This window comes from Cinclus cinclus, chromosome 6 (assembly GCF_963662255.1).
Source record: "Cinclus cinclus chromosome 6, bCinCin1.1, whole genome shotgun sequence".
Classification (NCBI taxonomy): domain Eukaryota; kingdom Metazoa; phylum Chordata; class Aves; order Passeriformes; family Cinclidae; genus Cinclus; species Cinclus cinclus.
Window position 1 is genome coordinate 60,290,885 of NC_085051.1, and position 21,869 is coordinate 60,312,753.

The window sequence follows — 21,869 nt, forward strand, 5'->3', positions numbered from 1 at the left end:
TGTGTCCCCGGTGTGTGTCCCCGGTATGTGTCCCCGGTGTGTGTCCCCGGTGTGTGTCCCCGGTATGTGTCCCCGGTATGTGTCACCGGTGTGTCACCGAGCCCCGCCCGCCGTGTCCCGCTCCGTGCGAGTTCGCTCGTAGCCGGTGGTGGCCGCGCCCCGGGCGGGGCGGGGCGGGGCGGGGCGGTGTGATGGGGGCGGTGTGATCGGTGTGATCGGTGTGATCGGTGTGATCGGTGCGGTGTGATCGGTGCGGTGTGATCGGTGTGATCGGTGCGATCGGTGTGATCGGTGTGATCGGTGCGATCGGTGCGGTGCGATCGGTGCGGTGTAATCGGTGCGATCGGTGCGGTGTGATCGGTGCGGTGTGATCGGTGTGGTGTGATCGGTGTGATCGGTGCGATCGGTGTGATCGGTGTGATCGGTGCGGTGTGATCGGTGTGATCGGTGCGATCGGTGTGGTGTGATCGGTGTGATCGGTGCGATCGGTGTGATCGGTGTGATCGGTGCGGTGTGATCGGTGTGGTGTGATCGGTGTGATCGGTGTGATCGGTGCGGTGTGATCGGTGCGATCGGTGCGGTGTGATCGGTGCGGTGTGATCGGTGCGATCGGTGCGGTGTGATCGGTGCGGTGTGATCGGGGCGGTGTGATCGGTGCGATCGGTGCGGTGTGATCGGTGTGATCGGTGCGGTGTGATCGGTGCGGTGTGATCGGGGCGGTGTGATCGGTGCGATCGGTGCGGTGTGATCGGTGTGATCGGTGTGATCGGTGCGGTGTGATCGGTGCGGTGTGATCGGTGCGATCGGTGCGGTGTGATCGGTGTGATCGGTGCGGTGTGATCGGTGCGATCGGTGCGATCGGTGCGGTGTGATCGGGGCGGTGCGGTGTGATCGGTGTGATCGGTGTGATCGGTGCGATCGGTGCGGTGCGATCGGTGCGGTGTAATCGGTGCGATCGGTGCGGTGTGATCGGGGCGGTGCGATCGGTGTGGTGTGATCGGTGCGATCGGTGCGATCGGTGCGGTGTGATCGGTGCGATCGGTGCGGTGTGATCGGTGTGATCGGTGTGATCGGTGCGGTGTGATCGGTGCGATCGGTGCGGTGTGATCGGTGCGATCGGTGCGGTGTGATCGGGGCCGGCCCCCGCGGCCCGCGCTGCTGCCGGGCCCGAGCGGGGAGATGGCGGTGAGGATCGTCCTGCTGAGGATCGTCCTGCTGGGGATCGTCCTGCTGGGGCTGCCCCGCGGAGCCCAGCCACGCTGCTTCTGCCAGGTGAGCTCGGTGCCGCTCGGAGAGGGGTTTGGGAGAGTTTGGTTTAGGGTGTCCGGCACGGGAAGGGAGTGGAGACTCTGCTGGGGAGAGTCGGGAGGAGGGCGTGGAGAGGCTCCGAGGGCTGCAGGAGCTTTCCTGCGTGGAAAGGCTGTGAGTGTTCACCTGGAGAAGAGAAGGCTCCAGGGAGAGCTCAGAGCCCCTTGCAGGGTCTAAAGGGGCTCCAGGAGAGCTGGAGAGGGACTGGGGACAAGGGATGGAGAGACAGGACACAGGGAATGGCTTCCAGTGCCAGATGACAGGTATGGATGGGATAGTGGGAAGGAATTGTTCCCTCTGAAGGTGGTGAAGTTCTGGCACAGGGTGTCCAAAGCAGCTGTGGCTGCCCCTGGATCCCTGGAAGTGTCCAAGGCCAGGTTGGACACTGGGGCTTGGAGCAGCCTGGGATAGTGGAAAGTGTCCTTGCCCATGGAAGCAGGTGGGACTGGACAAGCTTTAAAGTCCCTTCTAACCCAAACCATTCCAGGAGTCTGTGATTCTCTTCCATGCCATCTTAACTGTATTTTTTCCCTGCTCCCATCAGAAGAGGGAGTGCTCCAACTTGTTGAGCATTTCTTTCCCAGCCACCTAGATGCCTCTCCTGGGATGTTTCAGGGACATCATTGCTATCCCTAGGAGCTGCTTCATCCCCTCTCCTGCCTTGCTGCTTTCCCAGCTCAGCTGTCCAAGAGAGGTCATGGCTGCAGCAGATTCCTTCCCAGGTGTGAGCTGGGCTGCTCTGCTCCTTAAAGCTCTTCCAGGGTTAATTCCCTTTGTTGGTGTACCAAATGTTTCACTGTGCACTCAGTGCAGTTTCTGTTGAGGTACAGTAATGAGAGGACAGGGTACAGTCGAGCAGGCATCTGCATTTAAGGAAGAGATCACTCTGCAGTTCCTTCTAAAACCACTTTGCCCAAGCAAAGTGGCTGCCCCTGGATCCCTGGAAGTGTCCAAGGCTAGGCTGGACAAGGCTTGGAGCACCCTGGGATAGTGGAAGGTGTCCCTGCCCATGGCAGGGGATGACACAAGATGGTTTTTGAGGTCCCTTGAAACCTGATTAATTCCTGGTTTTGCAAGATCCAGAAGTGAAGATGTCACAATGTCTTTAGTACTTTATTTTGTTACCTTTAAAAACAGGAAGCTTTTATAAAGGCTACTCTTGCTGTATTAAATTTCTATTCCTTAAATGTCAGTCAGGAATTGAGAGTGGAGAAAGAAAAGAAATGGAATTACATTCTTGGCTTTGGCTTCGCCTTCTGGGGTGGCTCTTGACACTTTCAGCTTCCTGTGGAAATAGTAAATAAAAGCTTCACTGATAAAGAATTGAAAAATATGCATTTAGATTCTGGATCTCTGCAAGGTTTTTCCTTGCAGCTTCCTGTAAGCAGAGGAGTTTGTCTCCTAAGAACTAAATGTTGAGTCAGGAGTGTGGAATGGGATAAGGAGCCATAACCACTAGCTGAACTGGCATTCTGGCATGGCAGTGGCTGGCAGGCTCTTTTTTCCCTTGGACTGGAGGAGCTGGTGTGGTGCTTTGTGCACTGGTGGGTTGTTGCAACACACTTTTCATTCTGTGGAGCAGCTTAGTTTTCCCTGCAAATGTTTAGGTCAGGATTTTTTTTATTACCTTTAGGAAAAGGTGTCATGTAGGGCAGCATTTCTAACCACCAAACCTTTTAAATCACACCTGAGGGCTGCCTCATCTTTTGGTTAAAAATAATCTGCTGATCCTCTTGTGCAGAACTGGTCTGATGGTTTTTATTTGCCACCAAAGAAAATATAGGGCCAGCCTTACATGATCTGATTTTCCCTCCTTTGTTTAGCTCCTTGAAGGGCTGGCACAGCTCTTGGTTTCCACCTGTGAACCATCTCATGCTGTCTCATGAGCTTCTCAGGTGAAGAAGCCTCAGTGTGGGGTGACTGGGAGAGCTCTGACTTGTCTGTCAGCCTGTGCTGGGACAGTTGACAAGGGCCACTTTTGGGAATGCTGCTCCAGCAATATTCCAAGTGCTGACTTCAGCAGGCTGTGATTCTGGAATGGGTGTTGCACTCCTGTCTGTCTGCACCCAGGGCAATGCCTCACCTGCTTTTTGTCACTGTTACTTTATCTCCCTTCCTTAGAGACCAACCTGAAACTTTTATTAGAAACATCCATCTGTTGCTACAAACACTTGTGTTTCAAGTACTGTTTTCTGTTTTCCAAGCTCTGATTAACATTCCTGTATCAGAATCCCCACAAACTTTACAGGCAGCTGATTTCCCCCCCCCACCCCCCCCCCGAGATATTCCTGTTTGCATCACAGCTTTAGTCAACCATGGGCATCTTCTGTATATTCCTGGTAATTATTGTTCATTTGCTGTTCAGAGGCTGATGCAGCTGCATTAAGGATGTGCTGCAGGTGTTTGGCAGATGAAGATTTTGCTGAGGTTTCCGGTCTGGCAGAGGGCTGGTTCCCTTTGGGGATGTTTTTGTAGGCAGGATGCTGTCATTAGGGGTGAGTCTGGCCATGGAGAGTTTCCCCCTTGGTACCTGGGCAGACTTTCAAGCTGTCCTTGCGTTCCTGTTGAATTTGTGTTCACTTGGCAGCCTCCAGGGCAGGAATTCATTCCTAGCACAGTTCCCAGTTTATCTGGGGTAGATTCAGGAGGAGTTTCCAGGTGGAGAGAAGCAGATTTTTGGAGGTCCATTCTGCCCCTCTGCTCTGCTCTGCTCTGCTCTGGTGAGATCCCTCCTGGAATCCTGTGTCCTGCTCTGTGGTCCTTCCAGAGCAGGAGGGACAGGGAGGTGTTGGAGCAAGTCCAGAGGAGGCCACCAAGGTGATCAGAGCATCTCTCCTGTGAGGAAAGGCTTGGGAGAGCTAGGATTGTTCAGCCTGGAAAAGGCAAGACTTCAGGGTGGCCTAATTGTGACCTTCCTGTACCTGAGGGGAGATGACAAGAAAGATGGAGAGAGATGATTTACAAGAGATAGAGTGCCAGGACAAGGGGAATTGCTTCCTACTGCCAGAGGGCAGGGTTAGATGGGAGATTAGGAAGGAATTCTTGGCTGTGAGGGTGGGGAGGCCCTGGCACAGGGTGCCCAGAAAAGCTGTGGCTTCTGTGGATCCCCTGGGTCCCTGGGAATGTCGAAGGCCAGGTTGGATATTGGGGCTTGGAGTAACCTGGGATAGTGGAAGGTGTCCCTGCCCGTGGCATGGGATGGAACTGAATGGTCTTTAAGCTCCTTTGCAGCCCAAACCATTCTGGGATGCTGTGACAGCCCTTCAGGCCCTGTGGTTTGACCCCATCCTGAGGCTCCCAAGTGAGATTTGCTTCTGTGCAAGTTATGGAAAACCTAGTCCTTGTTTTCTGGGCAAAAGATGGGGATAAAGCACCTGGAATGGCAGATAATGCTCCCAGGGCAGGTGCAGGAATGACTGTCCTCAGCTGGCTGCCAGCAACTTGCTCCAAGTGCACTGGCAAGGATGAAAGGGAAATAATTTCATAGAACCATAAATATCCCGAGTTGGAAGAGACCCACAAGGATCATTGAAGTCCAACTCCTTTGTGCCAGGAAACTTCTGCTGAGGGAGTAGGGAAGGGATCTCCTCACCATCAGCTTGGTGTTTTGTCCAGAAGAGCAGGCAGTGCCAGGGAAGTTGGTACAGGCTAAACCCAACCCCTCAGCCTCTGTGGCTGTTGTGGCTGTAGTGGGAGATACAGGTAAAAGTTTTCCTTCTGTCCTGCCTAGGTGTGGTATGGGACACAATGAGAAAAAAATCCTAAAATCCACTGCTCAGGGAATGTTCCTGTGATACTCAAGTGAGCAGAAAGAGGTGGGAAGAGCAGCCTGGCTGGGATGGAGGGGAAGGAAGTTGAAGCAGAGGCTAAACCCAGGGATTGCACAGTGCCTGGTGTTGGTGTTCCCAGCACACGAGGTGTGTCTGGTGGAGTTTGGGATTGCGAGCGCGTCTCCCTCAGAGCTTACTCAGCACCCGGAGCCGCTCCTGGCACGTCTGTCCTGGCGGCTCCTTGCATCTCTTCCCACTGGGAAAGCCCAGCCCTGCCCCTCAGCCTCCTGCCAGGTTCTCACACCAAGGCAGGAAGAGCAAAACCCCTCAGCTCGGTGATTCACGGTGCCAGTGAGCACAAGGCACATGCTGGGGACTGGATCCAGCCGTGGTTTATCTCAAACAACTGCTCTTGTTGGCATAGGGTGATGATGTAGGTAAATATTTTGTTTGTAGGGTGGGAGGAAGTGTTTTAAGGTGCCACCCATATTTGACACATGCCAGAGCTCAACTGCTCTGGCAGCAGGAGGTGAAGTCCCAAACCAAGTGAGTCTGGCTACATCTGAGGCTTGAAAAATGAGTTCTGGGGTGGTCATGGAGCAAGAGGAAACCTCTGGAATGAAGACCAAGTCCTGCCAAATGATCTGACACTGCCACTTCCCTGAGCCTTAAAGTGGCTCAGCTTAAAGTTGTTTGCTGAGGGCATCACTGGGTGTTTCACCAGGGCTCTGGATGTTCTTGGTGCTGCTTCTCTTCTGTGCTCCTTTGGCTGTGAGCTTTGCTAGGCTGGGCACACACAGGCTGGGGAAATTGCCCATTTCTGCCCAGTCCGACTGAAATCCTTGGAGGAAGAAAGATTGAGCAGAGGTAGAGTTTTCCCAGCACCTTTCCCTTTGCCCCTTGTCCCCACAGGTGTGTTCAGGGTGACCCTGAGGCTGATCCCACCAATAAACCGGTGTTTGGGAGAGCTCCAAAACATGACCCCTCTCCAGCTCTAAGAATTTTGGGATCATCTGCAGTTCTTCACTCTGAGTTATATTCAGGATGAGGTTGGTTCTGGCTTGGATTGGTCACCAGACGTAACATAAACAGACCTGGCCCAAATGGTGCTTGCAGTGAGGGGTTGGTGGGAGCTCCAATGTTCCCACGTACAGGGATATCATTCCTTTGGTGTGACACATTTGTCAAGCGTGGATACAGAGAGCAGCTGAAGATTATCCCCAAATCTTTTTTTGTAGGTCACTTTTAGACCCAACCTTTAAGCTTCCTGCCTTGAAGGATGCCAAGATTCCAGGAAATAAAAATGTGGTTGGTTGGTGGCTTGCTGCGGTTTGTTGTTTTGATGTGTTTCTTTTTTTTAGTGTATGTATAATTTTGAAACAGCTTTAAATTGGGTAACTGGATTAGCAAATTGCTGCTGTTTATTTTTACAAGGGTGATTCAGGTTAGTGGAAATCTTAAATCACTGTTCATCTTCATTACCATGCAAAATGCAGGACAGAATTCAGTAAATGTGTGAGTGTGACATACTGAGCTTCAGCGTAAACACTTAAAATATGATTGAGCCTCCAAATCATGCTGCCTCAACAAAAACAGAGTTGTTCCAGTGGAGTAGGGAATTCTGGCTATTTTTTCCCCCACCTCCCCATTTCATGTGACTCTGTGCTCCATTTCTGCCATCCTCTCAGCTCCATTTCCATGGTGGTAAATATAATGGTTTTATTTAAGTTGTGTAGCTCTTGCTGAATTATGAGGAGCAACTGAGGGAGCTGGGAAAGGGGCTGAGCCTGGAGAAAAGGAGGCTCAGGGGGGACCTTGTGGCTCTGCACAACTCCCTGACAGGAGGGGACAGCCGGGGGGGATTTGGGATCTGCTCCCAGGGAACAGGGACAGGAGCAGAGGGAGCAGCCTCTAGTTGTAACAGAGGAGGTTTAAATTGGAAAATTCCTTTGTGAGAAGCCCTGGCACAGCTGCCCAGGGCAGTGGTGGTGTTCCCATCCCTGGAGGGATTTAAAAGCTCTGTGGATGTGGCACCTTGGGACATGGTCAGTGCTGGGGGAATGGTTGAACTCAGTGGTGTTTTCCAACCTGAATGATTCCAGGGTTCTATGATTTCCCCAAGGACTCCATGGGGGTGTGGGGGAAGCAAAACTACTTCTGGATTGAGCAACTTTGTCATCAGCCAGTAATGGATGTGTCAGGAAACCACAGCTGATTTTGTACCACTTCTTTTTTTTTTTTTTTTTTTTTTGCCTTCAGGACTTGCACAAAGCCTGTTGAGTTGTTCAGGATGATGCAAGAAGGATCCATCACATTTAGAACAGATGTTTTCGTGCCAAATGCCTCTCTGAGGCGAGCAGGACTGTTGCAGTTAATCACAGAATCATGGAATGCTCTGGGTTGGAAAAGACCTTAAAGCTCATCCCATTCCACCCCTGCCATGGGCAGGGACACCTTCCACTATCCAAGATATCCCATCCAGCCTGGCCTTGGACACTTCCAGGGATCCAGGGGCAGCCACAGCTTCTCTGGGCACCCTGTGCCAGGGGCTGCCCCCCTCCCAGAGAACAATTCCTCCCCGGTATCCCATCCATCCCTGCCCTCTGACAGTGGGAAGCAACTCCCTGTCCCTCCCTCCTTTGTAAATCCCCTCTCTCCATCTTTCCTGTCAGCTCCTTCAGTTACTGGGAGGTTGCAGTTAGGTCAGCCTGGAGCCTTGTGTTTTCCAGGCAGAACAATCCCAGCTCTCCCAGCCTTTCCTCACTGCTCCATCCCTCTCATCCCTTGCTGTTATTCTGCTCAAATCAAATCAATGGCTGCAGCACTGCTGGTTAACAACAAGGACTTTCTTTGAGGGCTCTCATGGGTGTCATTGTTGCCTAACTGGTCCCATATGCAAACTCCAGCTCTCAGCTCTGTGTTATCCTGCAGGAATGGCTTCCTGAGGCTCATCCAGAAGGGAACCTGAGCTGGCAGCCCGTGGCTCACAGCTATCATTATCATATCATATCATACCATATCATACCATACCATACCATACCATACCATACCATATCAATCATATAATATCTTTAAGCAGCCATATCCATTCTGCTTAAACTTAACTTGGATCACTGGGAAAAGGAAAGAAAATGATGAATTATTTTATAGTCTGCAGTGATAAAAAGTCCTGGCCAAGCTGTTTATATTTGATTTATTATTTTGGATGTTTCTGATTCTGATTTTACTGTTTTTTTCTCCCCCAGGTTACTGGTTATTTAGATGACTGCACCTGTGATGTCGAAACCATCGATGCCTTCAACAACTACAAACTTTTTCCTAGACTGAATGAACTCCTGGAAAGTGACTATTTTAGATACTACAAGGTCATTTCCTCTTACAAGAATTGTATTTATTTCTGTGCTGTCTTTTTTTTAATCTCCTGTGAACTTACTGCTGATCTCTTTAAAATCAGAAACCTGCATATTAACCCTGATCTTTTAAGGTTGCAGTCAGTAAGTTGGACCCTTCTGTTTTGAGGACAATCTTAATAAGATGCAATGTACTTTTAAGAGGATTTCAAAGATATTTTCTTATCCATTTTTCCCTTTTAAGCAACACATTAATGAGAGGACTTCCTTTTGTGAGCTGTGATTTGAAGATGTTGATGACCAGTGATCCATAATGAGAGGATTCACAGGGATTCCCCACTGACATGGAAAACCTGGATTAGTTACAGACACTCAGGTTCATTGATGGCTGTTGCTGTCACACATTCCATGGATTAGATTCCCTGAGGTGGATTCTGCTCCCGTTCAGTGAGATTCCCTTTATCCCCCTCTCTTCCAAACCCACCAAATCCTGTTAAATGTTAATTGTTTTGGAAGAATAATACTTGACATCAACTCACGGAAGAGAAAAATGGGGATTTGTTAAAGAAGCTCATGTCCTTTCCCCTTCCAGGGAAAAGAAATACTGAGATTGGTCTGAATGAAGCATAGAATCCTGGAATTCCAGAATGGTTTCATCCAGTCCCACTTGCTGCCCTGGGCAGGGACACTTTCCCACTGTCCCAGGCTGCTCCAAGCCCCAATGTTCAACCTGGCCTTGGACACTGCCAGGGATCCAGGGGCAGCCACAGCTGCTCTGGGCACCCTGTGCCCACCCTCACAGGAAAGAATCTCTTCCCAATATCCCACCCATCCCTGCCCTCTGTCCACGTGAAGCCATTCCCTGTGTCCTGTCCCTCCATCCCTTGTCCCCAGTCCCTCTCCAGCTCTCCTGGAGCCCCTTTAATCCCTGCAAGGGGCTCTGAGCTCTCCCTGGAGCCTTCTCTTCTCCAGGTGAACATTCCCAGCTCTCCCAGCTGCAGAGCAGAGGGAGCTCTGGCTCTCAGAACATTTTGGAATTATGGAAATGTCTGTGTGGGAAAGCACCAGCAGAAAGATGCAAGCAAGGATTAAAAGGATCACCTGTACTGATGACAAGGTTCTGAGTGATGTTATCAATCTGGGTCACCAAGGATTGCTGGTGTGGGAACAAACAAGTGCAGAACTTGGATTTCTGTTGGAAAACTGGGGAGTGGAAGGTTGGCTTGGCTGCACTGGGAGATGTGTTATTGGATAGGGTGATGTGTTATTTGCAGGTAAACCTACAGAAACCATGCCCCTTTTGGGATGACAGCAGTCACTGTGGAATGAGAGACTGTGCTGTACAGCCCTGCCCCTCTGTAAGTACTAAATCCATTCTTTTATATATATATATATATACATATATATATGTATATTTTTTTTTAGTTTAACTTTTGCAGACCAAGAGGAAACAGCAGACAAGTAACTGAGTCTTGTTATTTTAGCTAAAATATAGCAAGACTGGGGCTCTGATGGATCTTTCATGAGTGCAGCAACTCTGGTGGCCATAGGAAAGGCCCAAATACTAAATTCTGAAAGTTTCAAGACAGGCTGGGATTTTAATAGCTGCGAAGAGCCAAAAACTTCTCCTGATCCTTTTTACATTTTTTCCCATTAGTAAGTAGTTTTTAGGGCAAATCCATTATTGTTTTTGTGTTAATTAATGGAATTTTACCCTGTTGCCCGTGGGCTGCACTGTGGTTTACTTTTGGCTGATGAGTTTGACAAAGAGTTTTCCAGCCCTCTTCTAGTAGGAGAAATGGCTCTTTCAGCATTCTGTTTCCAAGGGCACTCTTGTCCCTACATCCTGGACAAAAGTGTTTTATTCCTTGAGCTAAGGAATGTAAGAAAATGCAATGTAAGAAAATGAAATGTAAGAAAACATCCTGAAAAAAAGGGGCTGAGAAGGTGAGGGAATCACAACTTGGTGGCTGCTGGTCCCTTTGGGGACATTTCATGTTTTGGTGTTGACAGCCAGCACAGACTGTCTTACCCCCTCACTCTGGGTTCTAAAATGGAATGATGATTTTTTTTTTTAACCTCAAAATAACCCTAAATGTTTTTAAAATACTTTTTCTTCCTTAAAAAAAATCTATTTTTGGTAGTGATTATGACTGATGTGATGGAGTTATGTTACAATTACCTGAGTTTGAGCTGAAAGTTGTTCTTATTTTAAGAACTGATTGTCCCTGCTGTTCTTAATTATTTTGATTTGGGTCCATTTCATCCTGAAATCACTAAAAATAACTCTTATTGCTTAATTTTTCTCCTTGCCATCACAGAGTATTTGCTCTTGTAGAAGTGGTTCTATTGCCTTCCTACCCCTGGAGAGAATGGAGGTTGAGGAGAATTTTGGGTCTGGTTGTGTGGGGCTGGCAGGGCTGACATTCCATAATGGAATGGTCAAAGGGAAATTTGGAATGCCTTGTATCAGGGACTGGTAGATGCAACATCTGAGGAGGCACCTGGGCTCCTGCCAGGAAGGTGATGCCAGGCCTGGACTGACCAGAGGCAGCTCCAGCTCCTCTGCAGTTTGTTTTGACTTCCCCAAATTCCTGCTTGGATAAACAAAGCAGAACCATGGAAGGCTGCAGAGCTCTGGAGAAGAGGAATCTTGCAAAGAAAAAAAATCAAAATAAATCACTAGGAATGCTGCTTCTCCTTGGTCTGGTGAGGAATGAGGAGTTGGATGTGTTGCAAGCTGGGCTGAGTGTTTTGGTCACCTTCTCACCTTTGGCAGCTGTGGTGACATCCCAAACCTTTCCCAAAGATAGGGCTGAGAGGTCTCAGCAGCCCCATGTGTGCCACAGGCTTTGTTTTGTCTTTCAGGATGAAGTCCCTGATGGAATCAGATCTGCAAGTTACAAGGTAGGTGGACCAAAGGATGAGGCTTGTTGTGTGATAAGGTTGGAAAAGACCTCTGAGATCATTGAGTCCAGCTGTCAGCCCAGCACCCCCGTGTTCATCACAAAACCATGTCCTCAAGTACCATATCCACCTGGTTTTTGATCACTTCCAGGGATGGGAACTCCACCACTGCCCTGGGCAGCTCCTTCTAATGCTTGGCGACCATTTTGGTGAAGAAATTTTCTCTAATATTCAACCTAAACCTGCCCTGGCCCAGCCTGAGGCTGTTCCCTCTCTTCCTGTCCCTGTTCCCTGGAGCAGATCCCAAATCCCCCCCGGCTGTCCCCTCCTGTCAGGGAGTTGTGCAGAGCCACAAGGTCCCCCCTGAGCCCCCTTTTCTCCAGGCTCAGCCCCTTCCCAGCTCCCTCAACCTCTCCTGGTGCTCCAGCCCCTTCCCAGCTCTGTTCCCTTCCCTGGACACTCTCCAGCCCCTCAAAATCTTTTTTGTTGTGAGTGGCCCAAAACTGCCCCCAGCATTTGAGCATGCGTCAGTATTTGTCAAGATGCTCATTAAGCCTAAATTTTTACTCTCTTCAAGTTCTTGGGATGCCACAGAGCCTCTGAGGTGGCTGTCCTGTAGCCAGGTGTTCTTGACAGCTCTCCAAGAGCAGGTATCACCAGGCACAAAAAGCTCCTACAGCAGTGCCAGAGGCTGCCCCGAGTCCCTGCAAGACTCGTCAGCATTGCATGAGCCTTTGGATATCTGCAGGCATCCTGTGCAAACAAACACAGGGTGGGGTGAATCATTAAAGGGTTTAACCCGGATAGTGCATTGAAGGCTAAATTAAAGCAGCAAAAAATCTTCCTTTTTAATCCTCATCCCTCCCCACCCCTTTGCTTTCCAACCCAGTATTCAGAGGAAGCCAATAACCTCGCTGAGGAATGTGAAGAAGCCAAGAGACTCGGAGCTGTTGATGATTCTTTGAGGTTTGACTTCTTCTGCCATAATCCTTCCTTGTCTTGAAGGAAAGCTGGGCTCAGAGCTCTCTCTCTGAGAGCTTTTCCCCACGTTTTTTGCAGCAAGGAAACACGGCAGGCAGTGCTGCAGTGGGCACAGCACGACGATTCCTCGGACAGCTTCTGTGAGGCTGATGGTATGGGAGAGCTGGCAAGGCTTGCAGTGGGATTTAAGCACTTCTGGAGGATTTGAAATCATAGAATGGGTCGGGTTGGAAGGGACCTTAAAGCCCATTCCACTATTTCACTGTCCCAGGCTGCTCCAACCCCCTCCAGCCTGGCCTTGGACACTTCCAGGGATCCAGGGGCAGTCACAGCTCCTCTGGGGCTCCCAACCTTCCTATCAGGAATTCCTTCCCCATATCCCATCTATCCCTGCCCTCTGGCAGTGGGAAGCCATTCTCTATGTCCTATCCCTACAATTCCTGAGGCAGAGCTCCTCTCCCACTTCATGTAGCCTCTCCAGATCCTGGAATGTTGCTATGAGGTCTCTACACAACCTCCTCTTCTCCAGGCTGAACAGCTCCAGTTCCAGTCCAAAGTGTAATATTTCAGCAAAGTAGCATTTCTACTCCTTTCCATCCCCCCTGACCTCACTATTTTGAAAACAATACACAAATATTTCAGATAAAGCTTCCTTGCTGCTCAGGGCTTTGCTGTGTTTAGCAAGGTGGGGAAGAGGTGGCTGGACCAGCCTTGGAAAATGTTATTTTCCCTCAGAAAATGGTTGTCACTGACCCAGCACTCTGCTTCACAGACATCCATTCTCCTGAAGCTGAGTATGTGGATTTGCTCCTGAATCCAGAACGTTACACTGGCTACAAGGGGCCGGATGCCTGGAAAATTTGGAACAGTATTTATGAAGAAAACTGCTTCAAGTAGGTGCTTTGGGGGAGAAGTTCCACGAGCCTGAGGGTGCTGATTTGTGCAGAGGTGCAGAAATGAATCCTCATCCTCCTGTCTTTGCTCCAGTGCCTGTGCAGGGTGGGATACACCAGGGACAAGTCATGTGGCTGTCCCAAAAGAAGACACTTGAATTTTCTTGCCTGCTTTTCCTAAAAAAAAGCAAGAAAGCACCACCAAAACCCAACAGAAACCCGTATTTTTCTCTATTCATTCCCTTCCTGAGCAAAGCTAAAGCATGGAAGGAGTTTTTAGATCCCCTCAGGCTGTTTGACTGCAGAAGAAGCAACTTCTGCTCTGCTCTGTCTGTGCACACAAGAGACAGTAACTTATTTACATCTCTTATTTAAATTATATTTTTTCCCCCTCCTAGGCCTCAGAATGTAAAAAGACCTTTGGCATCTGGCAGAGGTGAGTCATTTATTTATCTCTCTAAGTGGGTTAGTAGTGAACTGAATCCCAGCTCCAGGAACAGTAAATGTTCTCTGGGCTCCTTCTCCTGCTGGATGAAAAATATCTTACAGCTCTTGACCAAGAGTAGAATTTTATTGCCCCTGGAAGTGGGTTTTTCTAGTATCCATTGTGGAAAAAGAATGTCTGATCTCCCAGTCCTGAAAAACACGTGAGTTTTGGAGGGACTGGGAGCAGGGCTGACCCCTGAGCTCTCCCTGGGTCCCTGGTGTCTGTACTTGGCAGTGCCAAACCATTTGTGACAGGTTGAAATGGGAACCTGGCTGGGATCCTCTGTGGAAACCACCAGGAGGAGCAGCTCTGCCCTAGAGCCAAGGCCAGGCAGTGTAAATGAAAGCAGGGAAGGGGTTTGGAAATATGAGAACATCATCAACCTCCAGCAATACCCTCTGCCATGATCTCCTCATTTTCCCCTAAATTACAGAGGTGTTTGCCCCCCTCCTTTGTCCCTGGTGTGAAGGAATGGCTCTTCCCCTGCTGAAGGAGACGTACAATGTCCCTGGAAATATCAGGTTTTACTTCCTTTGCAAATATTGATCCTTCTTGCGTTGGTCAGGTTATTCAGCACTGTTGCTCATCCGGTGTCCTCACTGCTGCACTTGGAGTTTTCTGTGTTCAGAACATTTCCAAACCTCCCTGGAGAGGATCCTCTTCTCAGAGCAGATGAACAGAGCAGTGCTTGTGCTTTGGGGTTTAATTTTGGTTGTGTGTAATGTTTTTATCCTCTTCTTCTCTCTCTGCCTCCACCACTTGGTGCTTTTTTTCCACCAGGAGATGACGGAGGTGAGTGGCACTGTTTGTTTTCACTGATAACAGAAACAAATGGGGTGTCTTTATCCTGCTGTCACAGGCTGTGCCATTAGATAATGCACTCAGTTAGCAAAATTATTCATCCTGCAAACCAGAAATTAGAGTCGTGGCATCATAGAAAATCCTGACTGGGATCACAAGGATCATGGAGTCCAATTCCTGACCCTGCACAGACACCCCAACCATCCCACCCTGCCACTGGTGTCCAAATGCTCCTGGAGCTCTAGCAGCCTTGGGAATGTCACCATTCCCTTGGGAGAGCCTGGCCAGTGCCCAGCACCCTCTGGGGAAAGAACCTTTCCCAAAATCCAACCCAAACATCCCCTGACACAGCTCCAGCTGTTCCCTGGGTCCTGTCCCTGGTCAGAAGAGTGAAGAGGAGATCCCTGTGAGCTCCCTGTTCCAGCCCATCCTGATGTGAAGGGCTTAAAAAGTGCACCAGCATTTTTTAAACAGCACAAGTCCAGTTTGAAGGCAGTCACTCAAGTGTGAGAACCTCTGGGAATTTGAATTGTCCTGGGTTTCTTTTAGTGCTTATTGCTGAGAAAGCTTTGAACAGACTCATAATCCCAACAGCCTCTGGAGCTGTAGGAGCTGGGTGCCCAACCCCCTCAGGCCCTGGGAAGGGTTGTTCCCTGGAGTTCTTCATTCTCCACAGCATCTTTTTGTCTCCAAACCATCCCCAAACCCTGATCTCCAGATCACTTCCATGCACAGAGCAGGGATACTGAAACCCTGACTTGTGGGATTCTGCACGCTTGGTTGCACTCTGTGGTTTTTTGGTTGGTTGGTTTGTTTGTTTTATAAAAATATCTCTCTCTCCACACTGCCTAGAAGAGGAAAGCAATCCCTGATCTTTGTTTTTCCCAGCACTGGGCTGTTCTTTCCCCCCCCCCCCAGCCCCTTAGGGAAAGCACACGTGCTGTTTTGAGCTGCTGCCATGCTATGTTAGAGAAGCATCAGTCACAAGGGTGGGCAACAAAACTCTTCTTATGCTCTTTTAATGCTCCTTTCCCAATTTCTGCAAACTGGAGTGGGCAGAGGGTCCTCTGGGGCCAGCCTGGGAGGTGGATTCAGGGCATCAGGCTTGGGTTGTACCCTCTGTGATGTGTTTTCCTTTCTTTCCAGGGCACACGTTTTACAAGTGGCTCAAAGGTAATCCTTGGTCTGAATGTGGTTGCTGTTCCTGGGATGGACAGGGAATGGCCAGGGAGTGGGCAGGATGAGTGGCCACTCTCAGTGGGATTAGATTCCTGCCTCACAGCCAGGAGGATTGAAAATCCAGTGGGTGCTTTTGGTGTCTTAAACTGCCCTTTTCTGTGCAGGGGTGTGTGTGGAGAAAAGAGCTTTCTACAGGCTCATCTCTGGTCTCCATGCCAGCATCAACATCCACCTGAGTGCCAGGTACCTCCTGCAAGGTAAATCCTGCTTCCTGCCCCAGCTTTCCTGCCTCACTCCAAAGCTGACACTTCCATGGCTCTGCTAAATGCTGCTTGGAGCCTGTTCCAGCAGGATTCTCAGACCTGTTTGTGCTCTTCCAGCACCCAGCTTGTGTAACAGGGTTGGGGATGCAGTAACCACATGCCTCCAGGTCTGACAGGGGCTGGGCCAGGCTCTGTACCAGGACTTCAAGCACATATTCCCCCTGTTCTTCCTCCAGGGTTATTTTGGAGTGGGTTTCTAACTGTGGATCAAGGTTGTCCCTTCCCAGCCTGGTTTTATGATGGTCAGTTCAGCAATAACCTCACCTGGACTGAGAAGTGCTTGGCTGGGCTTTCCCAAGGCCATTGATTCATTTTCCAGCAGCCACTTCCATTTCCACTTCCATTTCCACTTCCATTTCCACTTCCATTTCCTCCCCATGCTTTGCTTCATAAATACCTGTCTGAGGAATCCCAATTTCAATCCTTGAAAATCAAAGTGATATCTATTGGAATTTGGGTAAGTTACTTAGATTCAATGAAATAATTGTATTTAAGTCTCTGCAGCCTACTTGGACCTCACCTTGGTGTGAGTCCAGGTTGGAGTTGGGAGTTGGGATAATGTAGGAAACATCAGAGGCAAGAGATGAGTTGGGGCTGCAGCATCAGCTTGGTATGACTTTTATATCTTCCACTATGTATTTTATAGAATAATCTTAAGTACATGGTAGAAAGAGCAACAGAAATATTCTTTGTGGGCTTGAAAATGGAAAACAGAGGCCAGTTTCCTCTGTTCTTGTTTTTCCATATCTTCAGGAATTCTCCTAAGGTGTCCCTGTTCGTTAGGAAGTTTCAGGAATTACCTGGAAAAGGTCTGCAGGACTTTTGTGTTTGCTGAGGTTTGAATTAAAATCATGCCTTCCCTGAACAATTTTTAGGCACAATTTCTTCATTGGAAGGGGCTTTCCAGGGAAGTGGTGGGATCACCATCCCTGGGGGGTTCCAGGAACAACTGGATGTGGCACTCCAAGGTTGGACTCAGTCAAAGGTTGATCTTGGAGGTCTTTTCCAACCTTAACGATTCTGTGGTTTTGGGTTAGTGACTTGGAAAAGCTGGGATCTCCCTGGCTGGAATCCCATTTCACCATTTCCCTGGAGGGAGGAGATGAACCAGAACTAAACCACTCCACCTCATGTCTTTGGGGGGTTTTTCTGTCTCAGATACGTGGTCGGAGAAGAAGTGGGGCCCCAACATCACAGAGTTCCAGCAGAGGTTTGATGAAGTCCTCACCAGAGGGGAAGGGCCCAGAAGACTCAAGAACCTTTATTTTCTGTACCTGATTGAACTGAGGGCCCTCTCCAAAGTTCTGCCCTTCTTTGAGCGCCTGAGTTTCCAGCTGTACACTGGGAATAAAAGCCAGGATGCAGAAATGAAACACCTGCTGCTGGAAATTCTCCATCTGGCCAAGTAATTGCACTCAGTACCTGGGGACAGTGGCTCTGGCACGATCTCTGAGTGTGCTTAACCTGTCACATAAAGCTCCTAGAAAGGCAGGTTCTAGGCTTTTTCCTGAAGTGATTTGTGCAGTAGAACCATAGGAACATGGAATGGTTTGGGTTGGAAAAGGTATTTTTAAAGGTCATCTAGTCCAGCCCCCTTGCAATGAGCAGGGACGTGGTACCAATGGTGAAGTTTTGCTGGGAACACATTAATATCTGCATGCAAGTTGCAGAATTTGGGTAATTAGTCCCACAGTTTAATTAGTCCCACAGTTTAATAGCCTTGGCTGCCTCTTGGATTTAGCAGAATTGAATTTAATAACTGCCTACGTGTCAGCCCTAAAATTGGCTACCTGTGTGACTCATCTGTGGGATACCAGGCCTGGCTTTGTGTTTGCAACTAGAAAAACATCCTAAATATCTTGGTAACAGAGGTTTGGGCTGTTGGATGGAGTTTGGAGTAAAAGGAATGGAAGGTACTGGAACCAGACAAGAAAAGGGTCCTAAAGTGATCTGTGTTTGATTTGTCACTCTCCTGTGCTTCTGTCTGTCAGAAAACACTGAAATTGTTTAAAAACCATCAAGCAGTTGCTGAAAATGTCTCTAAAATGAGATGCCAGCTCAGATTGGAAGAGAGAGAATAGAATCCCAGGCTGGTTTGGGTTGAAAAGGACCTTAAATCATCTCATTCCATTCCTTGGGATTGGATGTCAGATTAATATACCTCTGGAGATGTGCAGTGGCTCCAGCCTCTGATTATCCCTACCCCTGACTGCAGCCATACAACCAACCAGGGCAGAAATCAAACTCTCATCCTTCCCTTCCAGGTCTTTCCCGCTGCATTTCGATGAAAACTCCTTCTTTGCAGGGAATAAAAAGGAAGCTGCTAAACTAAAGGTAATTTTTGCCAAGAAAACTGCAGGAGCATTAGTTCAGATTAATAGCTGGAAGGAGTCCTAATTAGTGCATAGCCATGACCAACATGAATGCCTTTTCCCCCAGGAGGAATTTAGGCTGCATTTTAAGAATATTTCCAAGATCATGGACTGTGTTGGCTGCTTCAAGTGTCGGCTGTGGGGGAAGTTGCAGGTGAGATTTGTCAGCAGTGTTTGAGAGCTCTGGTGCTGGGACTGGTCCTTGGATACCAATCAGCTCCTGGATACAGCTCAGGGCTGCTGACTCCTTACCTGTGCAGGCAGCAGGAATTCCAGCTTGCTCAGCCTGGAAAACTGGGATAACCCAGGAGAGGGAAGGGAGTGCAGAGCCTGGGCTAAGAAAAGTCCTGTTGCCCAGGTGGAGGGAAGTTTGAATGCTGTTGTTCAAGGATCCTCTTTGATCCCTGCACAGACACAGGGCTTGGGCACAGCACTGAAAATCCTCTTCTCAGAGAACCTCATTGAAAAGATTCCAGAGAGTGGCCCTTCCTATGGATTCCAGCTGACCAGACAAGAAATTGTGGCCTTGTTCAATGCCTTTGGAAGGTGAGTTTGAGACTTCCCCCTCTACTTCTGCCTAAGCTGCTGTGTCACATCCAGTTTCAGCTCTGATTTCAGTCAGTTCTCAGCAGTTTTGGTGCTTTTGTCATGGTCTGATACCAGGTGTTGGTATGGAGTACAGCAGTTGGAATGATTTCAAATATTCTTTATACTCTACATTTCTGTAAGGAAATCAAGGAATTATTTATGCCAAGATGCAAAGAATTTGATCATTTTAAGGGACTTTGTGACTCTGTCCTTGGAGCACACTGTCCCAGGCAAGGTCTGCTTTCCTTTGGCCTCTCCACCTGTTGATTCCCAGGTCACGATTGCATTTAACAGGAATCAGTTATTACATCAGTAATAGATTATTATATTATATAAATATATTATTATATATTATTATATTATATATTATTATATTACATTATATATTATTATATTATATATTATAATATTATATTATATTATATTATATTATATTATATTATATTATATTATATTATATTACATTATATTATATAAATAATATATTATTATATCAGTCCAGCCTCTCTGGATGAGGAGTTTTTGTCAGAAAAGGAGGATAATGAGGCCTTCAGGAGGGGATTTCAGGACAATCTGGTTATACACGAGCTCTTTGTGATGTTGAGAGACCAGGAGAGTCTGGCAAACATGTTTTTCCAAGGATGAGTTCCTTAACATCCCATTCCACTGTGATTCCCAGTGTTTGCTTTAAAAAGAGGCAGGGGAATTAGTGAAGGGCCTGGTTGTAACCTCAACCTAATTTAGCTAGAATTCCAAATCTTCTCTTCCCAAGAGCTGCTTGAAGCTTTGCTTGATACAGCCCCTTTCTCCCAGATTTTTAATAATTCACTACCTGAATGTTGCTGGAACATTTCTCTTTTTGCTTTCCTTGCACACAGGGTTTCAACCAGCGTGAAAGAACTGGAAAACTTCAGGAATCTCTTACAAAACATGCGGTGATTTCAGGGGAAAAAGAAAGACTTGAGGACAAACACCATCATTCCACCACTCTGACTTAAACCATGGAAACCACTTTCTGGGCCTCTTGCCCCATGATTGTCTGTAACCTGCTGAGGAGATATTTTTTACAAGGGAAAAAAAAAAAGTCTATTTTTTGTTTGTATAAAAGTGGGGACTATATGTAAATTTTATTTTATATATTGGAAGATTATTTGGAATAACTTTGAAATATTGCGGTGCTATTTGGATGGATCAGACCCATGGCCTTGCCTTTAGAAGCTGGAAGCAGGGCAAGAACTTTGCCATTGAATAAATTTGGGGGAAATTCCTTGTCTGCTCTATCATTCCAACCAGCCCCTCACTCAGTGTGCCTACACCAACTTCCTGCTGCACAAAAAAAAACAACTTCAAGGGATTTTAGGAGCTGCTGCTGTCCCAAGGTGAATTCCTCTTCAGAATTCCTCTTTTTCTTGTGGGAACAGGCACTTTCTGGTGCTCCTTGCACCCACTGGAGGCTGGGAAGATGCACCAAAGTATCATGCTGGAGGAACTCCACCTCTATGTGGCACCTGGAAGCTGCCATTCCTCATCCAGGTAAAGCAGAACCCACCCTCAGCTGTACCTGACTGTCCCTGTGGCAGCAGCTGCTGCCAGGACCCCAATCCCAGCCTTCTCCTGCCCTTCCCTGCCTGTGCAAGAGGGTTTGGCCTCTGTTGGGGTCTGCTCCCTGGAGGCAGGGCTAAAGTGAGGAAGGTGGCACAGAGTGAGGTGCAGGGGAATCCTGCTGCTCCAAGGACCAGCAGTGGGGCAGAGCTGCTGGGAAAGGGCAGAGGGCACAACCCCTGGATCCCCCAGAGCCAGAAGGGTGAGATCTCCTGTTCCTGCTGCCCCACAGGGCTGGAGCCAGCCCTGCTTGCACCATCCAACATCCAGCAGGGTCAAATGGCTGGGGTGTGGGCAAACAGACCCCCCCAAACCTGGACCTGTGTGGAAACCCCTCTGCTTTCCACCCTAAAATGTGGCAAGAGCAGGAAGAGGAAGCTCCAGCAGATTTCAAGGCTGTGTGGATGTGGATGAACTTGGGAAGGAATAAAGAAAGCTCCAGGTCTGGAGATGAGGCTGGGGGGAGCCAGTCCTGGGAAAGGACAGAGCACAGCCCCTGGCCAGAAGTGTCTGCCCAGCCTTGGGAGCTGGTTTGAGCACATTGTACCTCACAAGATGGAGACACAGAATCCAGCTCCTGTCCCTGCACAGATCCTCCAACAATCCCACCCTGGGCATCCCTGGCAGTGCTGTCCAAACACTCCTGGAGCTCTGGCAGCCTCGGGGATGTCACCATTCCCTGGGGAGAGCCTGGGCAGTGCCCAGCACCCTCTGGGGGAAGAACCTTTCCCTGATATCCAGCCTAAACCTCCCCTGGCACAGCTCAAGCCCTTCCCTCGGGGCTGCAACCAGAGAAATACCAGAGGATAAACCCCCAGCTCAGAGCTCCCAGCCTTGTGGCAGCAGAGCAATTGGATGTGCCAGGTCCTGATAGGGCACAGGGGACCACAGGGCCACACCTGGAGCTGGCTTGGTCACCCTGGGAACCATCCCAGCACAGAAAGTCTTTTTTTAAATTATTTTTTATTTATTTCAACAGAGTAGTGCTTGGTTACAGTTTAGTGAAGAACAAATAGGTACATTCATTGGCCACAGCTCATGGGGCAGCAGTTGCTGCCCGCCTGCAAAGCCAGAACACTGTTAAACCATACCAAAAATTAAAAAAATAAAAAAAAGGAAAAAAAAAACAACCCAAAGAAAAGAAAGTTTAATGAAAGGCAACTATGCATTAAAAAAGTCCTTGTAACTTGTCAGCTATAAATTACTTCAGTAAAACACGGGACCGGCCCCGGGAGGAGCGCTCCGTTCGGAATCAGTGGACAAAGGAGTAAAACCCAAACGCTCGGCCAGGTGCTCAGGGGTCCATCA

At 48.6% G+C, this 21,869-nt stretch overlaps 1 protein-coding gene across 1 annotated transcript; it reads left to right on the plus strand.

Annotated features, from left to right (window-relative positions):
• The first annotated feature begins 1,179 nt into the window (after positions 1-1,179).
• ERO1A (endoplasmic reticulum oxidoreductase 1 alpha) lies at positions 1,180-19,898 on the plus strand. The gene is made up of 16 exons (XM_062495443.1): positions 1,180-1,272; positions 8,324-8,443; positions 9,703-9,786; positions 11,297-11,335; positions 12,225-12,301; positions 12,395-12,468; positions 13,089-13,209; positions 13,608-13,645; positions 14,477-14,488; positions 15,644-15,670; positions 15,841-15,933; positions 17,158-17,404; positions 18,264-18,333; positions 18,439-18,525; positions 18,784-18,917; positions 19,838-19,898. Exons 1-16 carry the CDS (start codon positions 1,180-1,182, stop codon positions 19,896-19,898), a joined length of 1,377 nt encoding a protein of 458 aa, XP_062351427.1.
• The last annotated feature ends 1,971 nt before the right edge of the window (positions 19,899-21,869 follow it).

Excerpts from the sequence above, each read along its gene's own strand:
- ERO1A (XM_062495443.1), top strand. The coding sequence starts at position 1,180 with ATGGCGGTGAGGATCGTCCTGCTGAGGATCGTCCTGCTGGGGATCGTC. Across the intron at positions 8,444-9,702 it reads ACTATTTTAGATACTACAAG|GTAAACCTACAGAAACCATG; the intron begins GTCATTTCCTCT and ends TGTTATTTGCAG. Across the intron at positions 15,934-17,157 it reads TGCCAGGTACCTCCTGCAAG|ATACGTGGTCGGAGAAGAAG; the intron begins GTAAATCCTGCT and ends TTTCTGTCTCAG.